The sequence below is a fragment of the Perissodus microlepis genome, chromosome 3, assembly GCF_051167445.1.
Source record: "Perissodus microlepis isolate ML-2025 ecotype Zambia chromosome 3, ASM5116744v1, whole genome shotgun sequence".
Classification (NCBI taxonomy): Eukaryota; Metazoa; Chordata; class Actinopteri; order Cichliformes; family Cichlidae; genus Perissodus; species Perissodus microlepis.
Window position 1 is genome coordinate 13,429,998 of NC_140463.1, and position 12,603 is coordinate 13,442,600.

Genomic DNA, 12,603 nt, shown 5'->3' on the forward strand with positions numbered 1-12,603 from the left:
GAACCAGAAAATTCATCCACCATTGCTACGATTGCTGTCTGCATTAGTCACACTGCTATCATGTGTAGTATTAAAACCACATAAAGTTTTCCTTTTTTTAAAAGCAACATGTTTTTTTTCTCAGAAAGCTCAGAAGCTGCACATGAAACAATAAAACTAATGCTAACGTAGACAGGAAACACTACATGTGGCAAGGCAAATTTACTTTGGGATCATCTACCTGCTTCTCATCCTACCCCTTGCATCCTCCTCATTACACTAGCACTCTTGCTATCCTTCTTCACTCAATCCACAAATCTTCTTTGTGGTCTCCCTCCATCTTCAAAAGCATTTGTCCAGTATATACACTGTATCTCCACTGTTTCCACTTTGCACTCTGAACTGCTCAGCGTTGCCTGTTCCTCTGATGTACTAATTTCTATTTTTTTTTTCCATTCTGGTCTCTCATAGTCAAAATCTTAACATCTCCTGTCTCCTCTGACCTTCAGCTCAGCCTGCTGTCTTTCTTTCCCACCATCCTAAATCCTACATCACAGCCAACCCTCAATGTTTGACCAAAAAAAACCTCACAAAACATATAACATACCACCTGGGCTCTTTACAGTTAATTTTAACAAACTCTTAAACAATATTACATGAACAGAAATACATTAATAACTAAACCTAACACTGAAGAAGTTCAAAAAGTTTAAAGAAAAAAATTATTCTTTAATAAGCAGTTTGGCTATGCATGGAGCTACCTTATGCCAGCCAACACAATATTTCAAAATACCTATGATGACAACAGTAGCTCCCACAGCAAAAACAAGTGGCTGAAAAAATGTAGCTGGATCACACGCTTCCAATCTCTGGTCAATCTCAAACCCTTCTGGTACTGGTACTGTTGGTGAGAATTAGAAGAGAGGTGTCAGACATGATCCACAGGGTGGGCCGTTTATATGGATACACCGTAATAACATGGGAATGGTTGGTGATATTAAAGTCCTGTTTGTGGCACATCAGTATATGTGAGGGGGCAAACTCCTCACACCACACCATTGTTTTTCTTGTGACATTACCAATAAGTTTGATGTGTCACATGGCCCTCTTCCTATTGAAAAAACAAAAGTTGTATCCAAGATGGCCGACTTCTAAATGGCCACCATGGTCACCACCCATCTTGAGGAGTTTGCCCCCTCACATATACTAATGTGCCACAAACAGGACTTTAATATCACCAACCATTCCCATGTTATTACGGTGTATCCATATAAATGGCCCACCCTGTACTATTATTGCTTTATGCAGTCTCATCAACAACATGTTTACAGAAAAATACATAAAATTAAATTAAAAGATAAATAAATGCATGTTCCTTTCTCACAACAACAATCTGACACTTGTACTACAAAGCAAGCTTTGAATCTCAAAGAGTCAGCTCTGGGTTTTCAGTGTTGAGCTACATTCACAGTGGATTCTGGCTCAATGAAAAGTTAATGGCATTGGATGACTTCAGATGAGTATAGGCAAAGTAACCTTCAACACAGGTGAGTGTGAGCGGTGAGTGCTTGAAGCTACTACCAATGAGAATGCAGTATGAAGCGCCTTGAGGCGACTTTTGTTGTGATTTGGCGCTATATAAATAAAATTGAATTGAATTGAATTGAATTGAAGTATGCAGTGTACCACTGAGTGACGTTTGACCTGGAAGTAAATACATTTGAGGTTACCTAGGCAATGGAATTATGGGATGTGTGCATGTGACCGGTCGTCTTCAAAGCAATGTGCAATGACTTAATCAATTCCAGTTTGGATGCAGCTTTAGGAAAGCGGTTCACTTCTTATTGGGCTACAACACCACGTGAAACTCAATTGCAGACCTAAGGCTGATCAGTCAGTTATCTGGAAAACAGCATCAGTAAGAAATTCACATTCACTTTATTACTGACTTCATTAGGTACAGGATGTTCAGCTGCTCATCAGTTCAGACATCTAGTCACCCATTTTCATAGTTTTAACTGAATGAAACTAGGCACGGGGGAGAAAGGTGATATGAGTGACTGTTAATGTAGCACCAACAGCAATTGGGTTATTTCAGTTTTTCAGAAACTGCTGATCTGCTGGAATATTTCAACACAACCATATCTAAGATTTACTGAGGATATCCACCCTCAAGTGACACCTAGAGGAACAGCAGTTTTTGCCATTTACATGTTGGCTTCTTTTGAGCACCGGTACACTTTGGACAGGTAGGCAGCCTATCACAGGCCGGCACACAGAACCACAAAAAACATTCATTCTCACATTCACACCTACAGCCAATTTAGAATCAATAGTCAACAAAGCAAGCAAGTCTTTAGACTCAGGACAGAAGCCAACAATTGGGGGTGGGTTTAAAAATCAATTTCCAGATTCAAATCATTTTTAGTTTGAATAATGCGATATTGATTCATTTTTGATTGATTGATTTTTGTTCCACACAAAGTTGTAAACACAAAGATGTAAACACTTTATGTTTACATCTTTGTGTTTACATCTTTACTTCCTGCACAGTGCTCTCTCTCAGTGTACTCAGAGACCAGTTTACCATCAGAAATCTCTGTTTATTACACGATTCGCTTACGACTCTGCTGTTCAGTGCTGTCCACCACTATTTTTTTGTTTGTTTCTTCTTTTAATGACAAAAAAAAGCCTAATACAGTGGAACCCCAACTTACGAAATTAAATTTTTCCCGAGGGTCTTTCGTAAGTCGAAACTTTTCGTAAGTCGAAGCACCCAGTGAGTGAGGTGATGCTGAATGATAGGCTATAGGCTAATTGCTAACAACAATAGGTCGTTCAAGGGGTTGTCACATGATCCGGTAGGCATTGTAGGCTCAGCCAATCAGAGCCAGTGGATTTCATTACACGGGCATTTTGCCGTAACACGGGCAGAAATATTGCCGTTCAGTGCCTTCGTAACTTGAATTTTTCGTTAAATGGGGTATTCGTAAGTTGGGGTTCGACTGTATCTTTTACAAATTATGCCCTCTGCTTCACTTCAGCAGCATCATTTAATGTTCATATGTTGATTCTGGGTTTTCTTCCGTTTTTGTTCTACTGCAGAATATTTTTAAGGAGGTAATTTGCTATTCTGTGTTTTATCCTCAGTAACATTGATACAAAGGTATGCTGCTGTGATGGTTACACCTCTGATGAAGTCTCACAAGTGTCAGCTTTGTTTTTCTACACAGATATAAAAATATGGGTATGCACTGAGAAATGACCAGAAGCATAATAGTTCTGACAGAGTCTAAATTGAATTGAGTCGAATCAAATCAATTCAGGACTTTTGAATCAGAATTTAATCAGTTAATACAATCAGTGACGATACCCAGCCCTTTTAACAGCTAATGTTACAGTTTTCACTGTGTTTGTAAGTCACTCTGCTGACAGTGGACAGAAGCTGAATTTCTGATTGTTTAACCCTTTAAGACCTACCATAGAACCAAGTCCGCCAGAGCTTATATTATATTTTTACATGGTGTGGTGCCATTTTTGGGAGCATTTCAAGTTGCTATACATCAATACAACAATTATAGCCCAGATTTTAATAATATGTATTCATTAAGTGCATAGTAATTACATAAATTGCAAAAAAGTGCAATAAACTACAAAAAAATTGAAAATCGTTTTTGCTTTTTTAACATATATTTCTAGTTAGAGAAATTTAAGAGGCTTATCCCTCAAAACTGTAAATACAAAAAAGTTGCACAAAATAGTTTCCTACCACAGGAAATTTATTTTGAGTGTCTTCATAGTTTTATTTTTGAAATACACCAATTTTTATATACTGCAGGAAAAACAAAAATAAATATTATAATGCAAATTTGCAAAAAAGCAGCATATGCACCAAAATAAACTATTTCCAGCAGTGCAATATGAGTCCTAAGCATCCCAGAAAAGACACAGAAAGTCATAAAGTCAAACATAACTTTTAAAAACACCAGTATAGGCCCTGAGGCCCTGATGGTAAAAAAAACTACATTTCCGCGAAAATGACGTCACTTCCGGTTTCGGGCAGGTAATGGCGGACATGCAAAAGTTCGCGCTGACGTCTATTCCAACGTAGGAAGTGTTATGAACAGCTGATCGGATCGGCAAAGCGTGTTTCTGGAATATTATGTTTTTGTTGCTGCAAGTGCTTTTTATGCAGTTTTTGCAAAGCTATATGTGGAAGGAAACTGTGACCTAGGACAAGCTGATGGCATAAGATGTAAGTACAACTCCTCCGGTTTCATATGCAAAAAAAATTATTGCGCTAGCTTATGTTGTTGCAGTGCTACCGGGATTTAAAAATAGTTACGCAAAACAGAGCGTGCCCACTCCCACCGGCTTTAAAGGGTTAAAGCAGCTAGATTAATAAACCCAGTGTTGACTTACTGATCTAATAAACACCTTCATGTGAAACCAAATGAAGAAAAGATAATCTGGATATGTTGAACTTGTTTTGTAGTACAGGCTCCAGGAAGAAGATTAATTTCTTCTACAAACTCACCCACTGTCAGCTTGATGATTTTGATGGGTGTAGTCTTTAAAATGGCCGCCTTAGAGTTGTTTGTTCCTACCTGGGTGACATGACACTCGTACGTTCCATCATCATCAAATGTCGTGCCATACAGAAACAATGTCAATTTCCCTTTTTGCATGTCTGTATACATGAGACGTACACGGTTCGCATAACGTGGCGGCTGAGTGCTTGGATCAGATGCATTGCTCTGGTAAAAAAGTTCTTTTTCTAGATTCAAGACAGATCTGGTCCACATCACAGCTCCAATGGATTCCTTATTTGGAACCTCGCATGGCAGAATGGCAATTTCTCCAGGTGCAACGAAGACTTTCATTGGTTCTGAAACAGAGAGGAAACAACACAAAACAGTTTAGAGCTAATATGATACCAAACAAACCAGAATACACTGCATATTAAATATTTAAAAATTACTGAGAATCACATGAGGAGAATAATTTAGATTCCCCACAACACAAATAGAAATCAACTATAAATTTAAACCTGTCACAGTCTAAGGATCGTCTATTAGATCAAGTAACACTGGAAAAAATGTCGCTCTCCCTCAAACAGAAACTTACATTACAGAATTACACTAACATGCTCCAGAGTGGTCAAATGTCACTCAGGTTCCTATTTTTTGGATTATGGTTCATTGTTGCTTAACATTTCTCTTTTGTTATATTAATTTCTACATTCATCATGTCCTTTTATCTTAAAAATGACTAAAAGAGTAGTTGTAAAATAACAAACTGATCATCTGAAGAGATTTCAGAGCTCACAGTACAGAAACAGCTTTAGTGAAGGTTTAAAAAGGTTTAAGGTTCTTATGGCCTCTGACAGTGGATTCATCTCTGTGCTTGACGTACTGGAACTAAATGCAGTGTTCAGTAGGGATGGGTACCGGTATCCGGTGCCATTATGGCACCGGTTCTGACATAAACAGTAGTAACCAGACCAAAAAGCAGCGCACATTTTGGTGCTTCATTTCGGTGCTTTCTTTTTTTACTGAGCTGTCATACACTTTAGATTCTAGCCAATCATTTTACATTTGCAAGCGTAGTAGGCGGGCCCAGGTACGTACGTTCTTTTAGAGCAGAGCTACAGATTAAAAATGCCCAAGGCGAAGCGGTCAAAAGTCTGTCTGTACTTCACAGCAAAAGATGCAAACTCAGCAGCCTGCAACAAGTTCTTTAAGGTGATACTGTGCAAAGGAGGTAACACCTCGAATCTGATGAAACACCTGGCGACGCATAGCATTATTTTAAAACCCGAGAAATGCACCGTATTTGATAGCTTGCTGCGAGACCTCACACCGAGCACATCTACTGTGTGGTGCCTGTTATCGACCCAGAGTTAGCAACATAAACCCGAAGAAGAGAGTCCTGGCCCCTAGCCCTGCCAGTGTAGCAGAAATGATGACGGATGATGATGGCAGCAGCAGCCGTTCTTCTCTGGGTCAGTAGCTTAATGTTGTTCGTATGTAATTTACGTTGAGTAAGCTAACCACGTTATTACATTGATGCATGTAAGGTGAACTAGCAAACACTGTCGTAGTTACATGCGGCTGTCTTCTTGTTCGATGGCAGATACTCCCTTCACCCTGGCCAAAAAGGCTAAAATGACCAAAGAAAAAGAGGAAAACAGCTAAACATGAGAGGTTTTTGGACAAAGTTGGTGTTTTTTTTCCATTGTTTAAGCACTGCTTCCAACCAAGAGTGATACCATAAATCCCCTATAGCTGCAGAAAAGGCTAACATTGTTATCTTTTTACAAAAAACAGCTAAACATAAGAGGTTTTTGGACAAAGTTTGTGTTCTTGATTCTTTAAGCACCGGTTCGAGCACCGGTTCGAGCACTGTTTAAGCACTGGCACCGTTTCCAAAGTACCGGTTTGGTACTGGTATCGGATAAAACCTAAACAATACCCACCAGTGTTCAGTACTGTTGACTGTAATATTTTATTAGGGTGATTAGAGGATAATGTAGGTATTGCAGGTAGTGCGCTCCAGTGGTTTTCACAAAGGACTACATAAAGTGCAATACAGTGCTCCCTCGCTATAACCTGGTTCACCTTTCGCGGCCTCGCTGTTTCGCAGATTTTTTTGGGGTGTCATTTTGCATGCTTTTTTTTTTTTTTAACAGTGCAATGTGTTCTGTGTCCTGATTGGCTGTAGACCATTGTCAATCAATCTCCTCCATGCCGTGTCTCCAGTACAGTACAGAATGCGTTCAGCTTGTCAATAATCTGGCAGTGTCGCCCTCAAGTGCTGTAGAGTATGTTTGTAAGTTTTCTCCCCAACAAACACAACAATGTAGACGAAACGTTTTGCACCGTCAAAGGCACCTGCGCTAGCACCCAAAAGGCAGAGGAAGATGCTAACCATCGCACAAAAAGTTGGACTTCTGGACATGCTAAAGGAAGGTAGAAGTTACCGTATTTTCCGTATTGTGAGGCGCATTATGCAAAACAAAACAGTCAGATAAGTCAAACTTTACTCAACTCATTCTTCTTGCTTCCTCTACTTCCATACCATTGATTCATTAATGTTGAATTCTCTAGCAGCTGCTCTATTCTCATGTTCTGGACCTGAAAACAGAGTTTGATCTTTGGTTTCATTCTATAATAGTGGACTTATTTTTCTACCAAGGTTTGAACTTTGAGAGTGTTTAAACAAGACAGAAAAGTGTGAAAATGTTCAAGGTTGTCTGAGAAAAGTGTATAAAGTGTGTAGTGAGGGGTTTTACAGCCTTAAAACATCTATAAAATTGTTAAAAAAAAAAATAAAGCTGACTATGCAGATTTCACCTATCGCGGGTTATTTTTAGAACGTAACTCCTTTGATGAACGAGCGACTACTGTATGCAAAAATTGCAAAAAAACAAAACAAAGACAGCGCAACAGGTACAACAGACTGATACAGTCACAAGACAGTGCAGACACTGCAACAATGACAGTGGGTTGTGCAAAAGACTGAGCACTGTGTGTGTATGAGACTGGGCAGATAAGTGCTTGAAGTAGTGACCTGTATGAACATGTGTGTGTTTGTGTGTGTGTGTCAGTCCACTCACTGAGTGTTCAGGAGTCTGACATGGGGAAGAAACTGTTTTGCAGTCTGGCAATGAGGGCCCGGTACCTCTGGTACCTCTTGCCAGAAGGCAGCAGGGTAAAGAGTGTGTAGGAGGGGTGTGTAGGGTCTTCCACAACTGTGGTTGCTTTGCAGATGCAGCAGGTGTGATCAATGTCTGTGATGGAGGGAAGTGAGGCTCTGTGGTAAAGGCTGTGTAAATTCCAATAAAACTGAGGTTAATTCACTCGGCCCTAAAGATGTTAGAAATATGATATCTAACCAGAGTCTTACTCTGGATGGCATTACCTTGGCCTCCAGTAACGCTGTGAGGAACCTTGGAGTCATTTTTGACCAAGACATGTCCTTCAGTGCACATAATAAACAAATATGTAAGACTGCTTTCTTCCATTTGCGCAACATCTCTAAAATTAGAAATATCCTGTCTCAGAGTGACGCTGAAAAACTAGTTCATGCATTTATTACTTCCAGGCTGGACTACTGTAATTCATTATTATCAGGATGTCCTAAAAAGTACACCCTGAGTACTGCTGCTCACCTACAAGGTCGTAAATAATCAGGCCCCATCTTATCTTAATGACCTTATAGTACCATATCACCCTATTAGAGCACTTTGCTCTCGCACTGCAGGCTTACTTGTTGTTCCTAGAGTATTTAAAAGTAGAATGGGAGCCAGCCTTTATGCCCCTCTTCTGTGGAATCAGCTCCCAGTTTGGATCAGGTAACCCTGAATCCTCTCTTATTTATGCTGGATGTTTTTAAACACCTTTCTCCATTTAATTATTAGTTATTATTAATCTCTGGCTCTCTTTCGCAGCATCTTACCCCCCTCACCCAGAACTGGTCATGGCATGTGGCCGCCCCTCCCTGAGTTTGTTTCTGCTGGAGGTTTCTTCCTGTTAATATTTTTTTCTTCCCACTGTCACCGAAGTGCTCGCTCATAGGGGGTCATATATCATATTTTCTCTCTTGTCTTTGTATTATTGTAGGGTCTTTACCTTGCAGTATAAAGTGCCTCAATGCAACTGTTGTTGTGACTATATAAATAAAGTTGATTTGAATTGAATTACTGGTGACATCAATTTGGTCATGTCAATATTTCTGATTGTTTAAAGCAGCTAGTTTAATAAATACACTGTAGACTTACTGATTTAATAACCACCTTCATGTGAAGCCAAATAAAGGAAAAGATCATCTGGATATGTTGAACTTGTTTTCCAGGAAGAAGATTAATTTCTTCTACAAACTCACCCATTGTCAGATTGAGAGTGTTGATTGGCTTGGTCTTCAAAATGGCCGCCTTAGAGTTGTTTGTTCCTGTCTGGGCGACATGACACTCATACGTTCCAATCTCAGCAAATGTCGCCTCCACTATATACAAAGACAATTGACCATTCCACATGTCTGTATGCAGCAGATATATGCGACTCAGAGAAGGTGACTTCTGAGTGTCTGGATCAGACGCATTGCTTTGGTAAAAAAATACATATTTTGAATCCAAGTAAGACCTGGTCCACATCACAGCCCCAATTGATATATCATTTGGAACGTGACATGGCAGAATGACATTATCTCCAGGAAAAATCTTGAGGGTTGTGGAGTCTGAAAGAGAGAAAAAAATACAACACAGACTAGTAAGCTGGAGTTACAGCTGATACCAAACAAACCAGAATACACTGCATGCTGAATATTAATACAATTACTGAGAATCACATGAGGAGAAACATTTAGAGAGAATCGGTTGCCCACGACACAGATAGAAATCAAATATAAATTTAAACCTTTTACATGTAAGAATCCATTAGATCAAGTAACAATGGAAAATATGTCTCCCTCCCTCAAACAGAAACTTCCTGCTCAGTTGTTTTTGTACACATGTTACATTGCAGCAAAAAAAACCCCTGAAATGTCTGGTTCCAGCAGCCTCCTGTCAAAAGCTTTTAGACCCAACATGATGCGTCTCAGATAGGATGAGTCACCCACTTCACCCCAAAGCTACAGGTACCATTAGAGTTACCTGTACCTGAGCTGGACTGCAGTAAACATAGTTTAAATGAAAATCACATGTGAGCTTTAGACACAATCAGGTAAAGACTAGTAGTTGAAAGTATGGAGATAATTCAAAGACAAAGGCATCAATTTAATTAAAAAAAGAAAAAGCCTCTCCTCTCCCATCATCAATTTGCCTGAAAAAAAAATTACACAGAAAAAAACACTCTTACAACACTAATAGAAAGTGTATAAATAAATGCCAAAATGTCAAAAATCAATTTTCAGACAATAAGAGACTACACTATATTATATTAACAGAAACTAGAATGATTTCAGTTTCTGTGAACACCTGGGGAATATCACACTGAAGCTGGACCTTTGTACTTTTAAGCTTTAATATCTGTAAAACCATTAACAACGATTTGCACAGTTTAACTAGAAGTTTATGCCTTAAATATGGAAATTTGTGCATAAAATATCAATCCCCTACCCGCTACACTGTGATTTCAATTGTCTTTGAAATCTGCTGTTAAAGATGGGACATCCAATAATTTCAAGAATCCATCTTTCTGTGTGAGCTTCACCTCTGAGAGTTCACATTCATACAGCCATGCGATGTCCCTTAAAGTGTTTTTTTAGATAATAGAATTTTAAAATATCCTCTACAAAGAGTCATATCAGCAAAATGTCTAACAACACCCTGATACCTGCTCATATGTAATTGAACATTTAATTTTCTCAAACAAAAAATTGTTACAACAGGGACCTAAAAGTTTGCATAATGTACATTGAGAAGTTTATATTTGCCTTAATTTTTTTCCGGCAAATCTGGGATGATCGGGTGAGAGGTATTTAATGAACTGATATGGAATGATCCCAAAAATGAAACATTTCAATCTGAAAAATCACTTGAATTAAAAGCCTTCCGAGCTGAGAGTATCTTCACAGATCCAACAGAAACATGTGTCTCATCGCTTTTGATATTTTTTTTTTCATGATAAAAAATAAAAAAAATGTCATGATTCCCCCTTTAATGCCTATTAAGGAAAATTGATCTTGAGTCAATGAGTTTTGATGAAAAAGATCAACATTGTGCTCCACATTGAAAAGCATTCTGATTTTTCTTCTGCATTGGATTCAAATTGAGGCTCTGCTGATTAGATATTTTTGTTGTGGTGATTCCTGATAGATCCTTCAGATGGTTTTCATTACTCACACGTGTGAACTTAACACCTGTCTGTCCTCCACCTGTTGATATTTATCACTAAGACAAACACGCTCTGTCAAAATCCAAACACTAAGTGCAGCACACGAAGTATCTAACATAGTACAAAGTAGGAGAAATACGCATCTCTGTATATACATGTGTCGCTGCTGGCTGCAAGTCTGACATCAGACATTCAGCCAAAAGAGCTGATTTACATCATTCTAATGAAAAACCTCACCTCCAGAAGATGATGGTGACAGACAAAGGAGAATCAAACCCAGCACGGCTCTTCTGGACACGTTCATCTTCGTCGGAAGTAGCAGTAACGTTGAAGAGCTGCTTCTTCTTGGTGCGTTAGGGTGCTGTGAGCACTTGTACTCTTGTCTAACTGGACACAGTCTCCACTGTTCAATCGCAGGTTTTCTGCTTCAGCCCATCTGCCTCATCCTTCAGACTGGACGCAGAGTTGGAGGTTTGCTGCTCTCTACTGTTCATGTGTGAACCGCCTTAAATCCACATTCAGTTATTATTAAATCAACACTGAAAGTGCACAAAATGAGGAGGGAGACTACACATAAGATCAGATTTCTTAATTTTTCCATATTTGAGACACTTGCATGTTTGAAATCCTCAAACAAATGTTAATATTTGACAAGTATAATCCAAGTAAATAGAAAATGCAGCTTTGAAATTATGATTTCATTTGCTAAGGGGAAAAAAAGTATCCTACCTTCCTGGGACCACGTGAAGAAGTAATCCTCCCCCAAACCTGCTATATGGTTATGTTACTACTGGCAGGGGCAATCAACCATTTGTAATAACTGTAAATGAGTCTTTGACATCACTGTGGAGGAATTTTACCCACTCTGCTTTGCAGGATATGCAGCAAACTGAGAAACCAGGAGGAGGCTAAATACTTTTTACAGCACTGTGAATTGGTTTACCGCCCTTTAATGTAAGCAAGATAGACTTTATATGCTAGAAAATGAGATTTATATGTACAATAACGATTTTTAAAAATAGTTGAGTGTTGAATTACACACAGACAGCAGGGGGCATCTGTTTCTACTGTGATGAACACCATACAAGCAAAAAGAGATCATGCTAAAGGATGTTGAGGCTGTGTGACTCTTAGTCAGTGTGTTGCAACTCTGTTAAATGTGGACTCACAGACAGATTCACTCATTTCAGAGCAGAGGATATCACTGCCTTGCATGAACTTCATAACAAACATTCATAAAGCTGCTTGGAAATCAGGGAAAAACTTCAGTTCCCACAGTTTTATTCTCCTCTGGTTTAGTTTTAGTCTGAATTTGTCTTCAGTCTGACTTTGATGATAATCAGACTTCTCTGGTGAAATGACCCCCATGGCTCTGAGTTTTGTATTTACACAACTAACAGAAGAAGACGGCCGTAGTGATAGACGGAGCGGTTCCGAACGACAGCAACATCAGGAAGAAGGAACACAAGAAGCTGGAGAAATAAAAAGGCCTCAGTGAAGAGCTGGAGAAGATGTGAAGGGTGAAGGTAACAGGACCAGCTAAGCGACTGCGCAGGACCCTCAAGCTCCCAGGCCTCTGGTAGATATTATCATATAATTATGAATTATTATTGTAAAATAAGTGGATTTTATAAATATCCTGAACAGAAATGTTAAGTTATTTAATTGCAAAGATGGTGGCTAAAGTTTTAATTTCAGGTGGAAAAAATTAATTTCCTTAATTAAGGCATAAAAACTGTACTGGACCAAAATCAGAAATGTGCAGAGTGCAGCAAACAGGGGCGGTCCT

General features: G+C 39.0%; 1 protein-coding gene across 2 annotated transcripts; it reads right to left on the reverse strand.

Moving 5' to 3' along the window:
• Positions 1-658: 658 nt before the first annotated feature.
• Positions 659-11,264, reverse strand: LOC146390030 (uncharacterized). Of its 2 annotated transcripts, none has more exons than XM_084923119.1 (4): positions 11,052-11,264; positions 8,866-9,216; positions 4,587-4,867; positions 659-880 (listed from the first exon to the last, which is right to left on the reverse strand). In XM_084923119.1, the coding sequence occupies exons 1-4, from the start codon at positions 11,116-11,118 to the stop codon at positions 773-775; spliced, it is 807 nt and encodes a 268-aa protein (XP_084779245.1). In that variant the 5' UTR covers positions 11,119-11,264; the 3' UTR covers positions 659-772. The 2 variants fall into 2 exon arrangements, with proteins under 2 accessions (XP_084779245.1, XP_084779244.1); XM_084923118.1 differs by having other exon boundaries at positions 4,517-4,867.
• Positions 11,265-12,603: the final 1,339 nt, after the last annotated feature.

Bases quoted from the DNA above. Each gene is read 5' to 3' on its own strand.
- LOC146390030 (XM_084923118.1), bottom strand. From the start codon at position 11,118: ATGAACGTGTCCAGAAGAGCCGTGCTGGGTTTGATTCTCCTTTGTCTG. The intron at 9,217-11,051 runs GTGAGGTTTTTC...TCTCTCTTTCAG, and splicing joins GTCACCATCATCTTCTGGAG to ACTCCACAACCCTCAAGATT. The intron at 881-4,516 runs GTGAGTTTGTAG...TCTCACCAACAG, and splicing joins AATCATCAAGCTGACAGTGG to TACCAGTACCAGAAGGGTTT.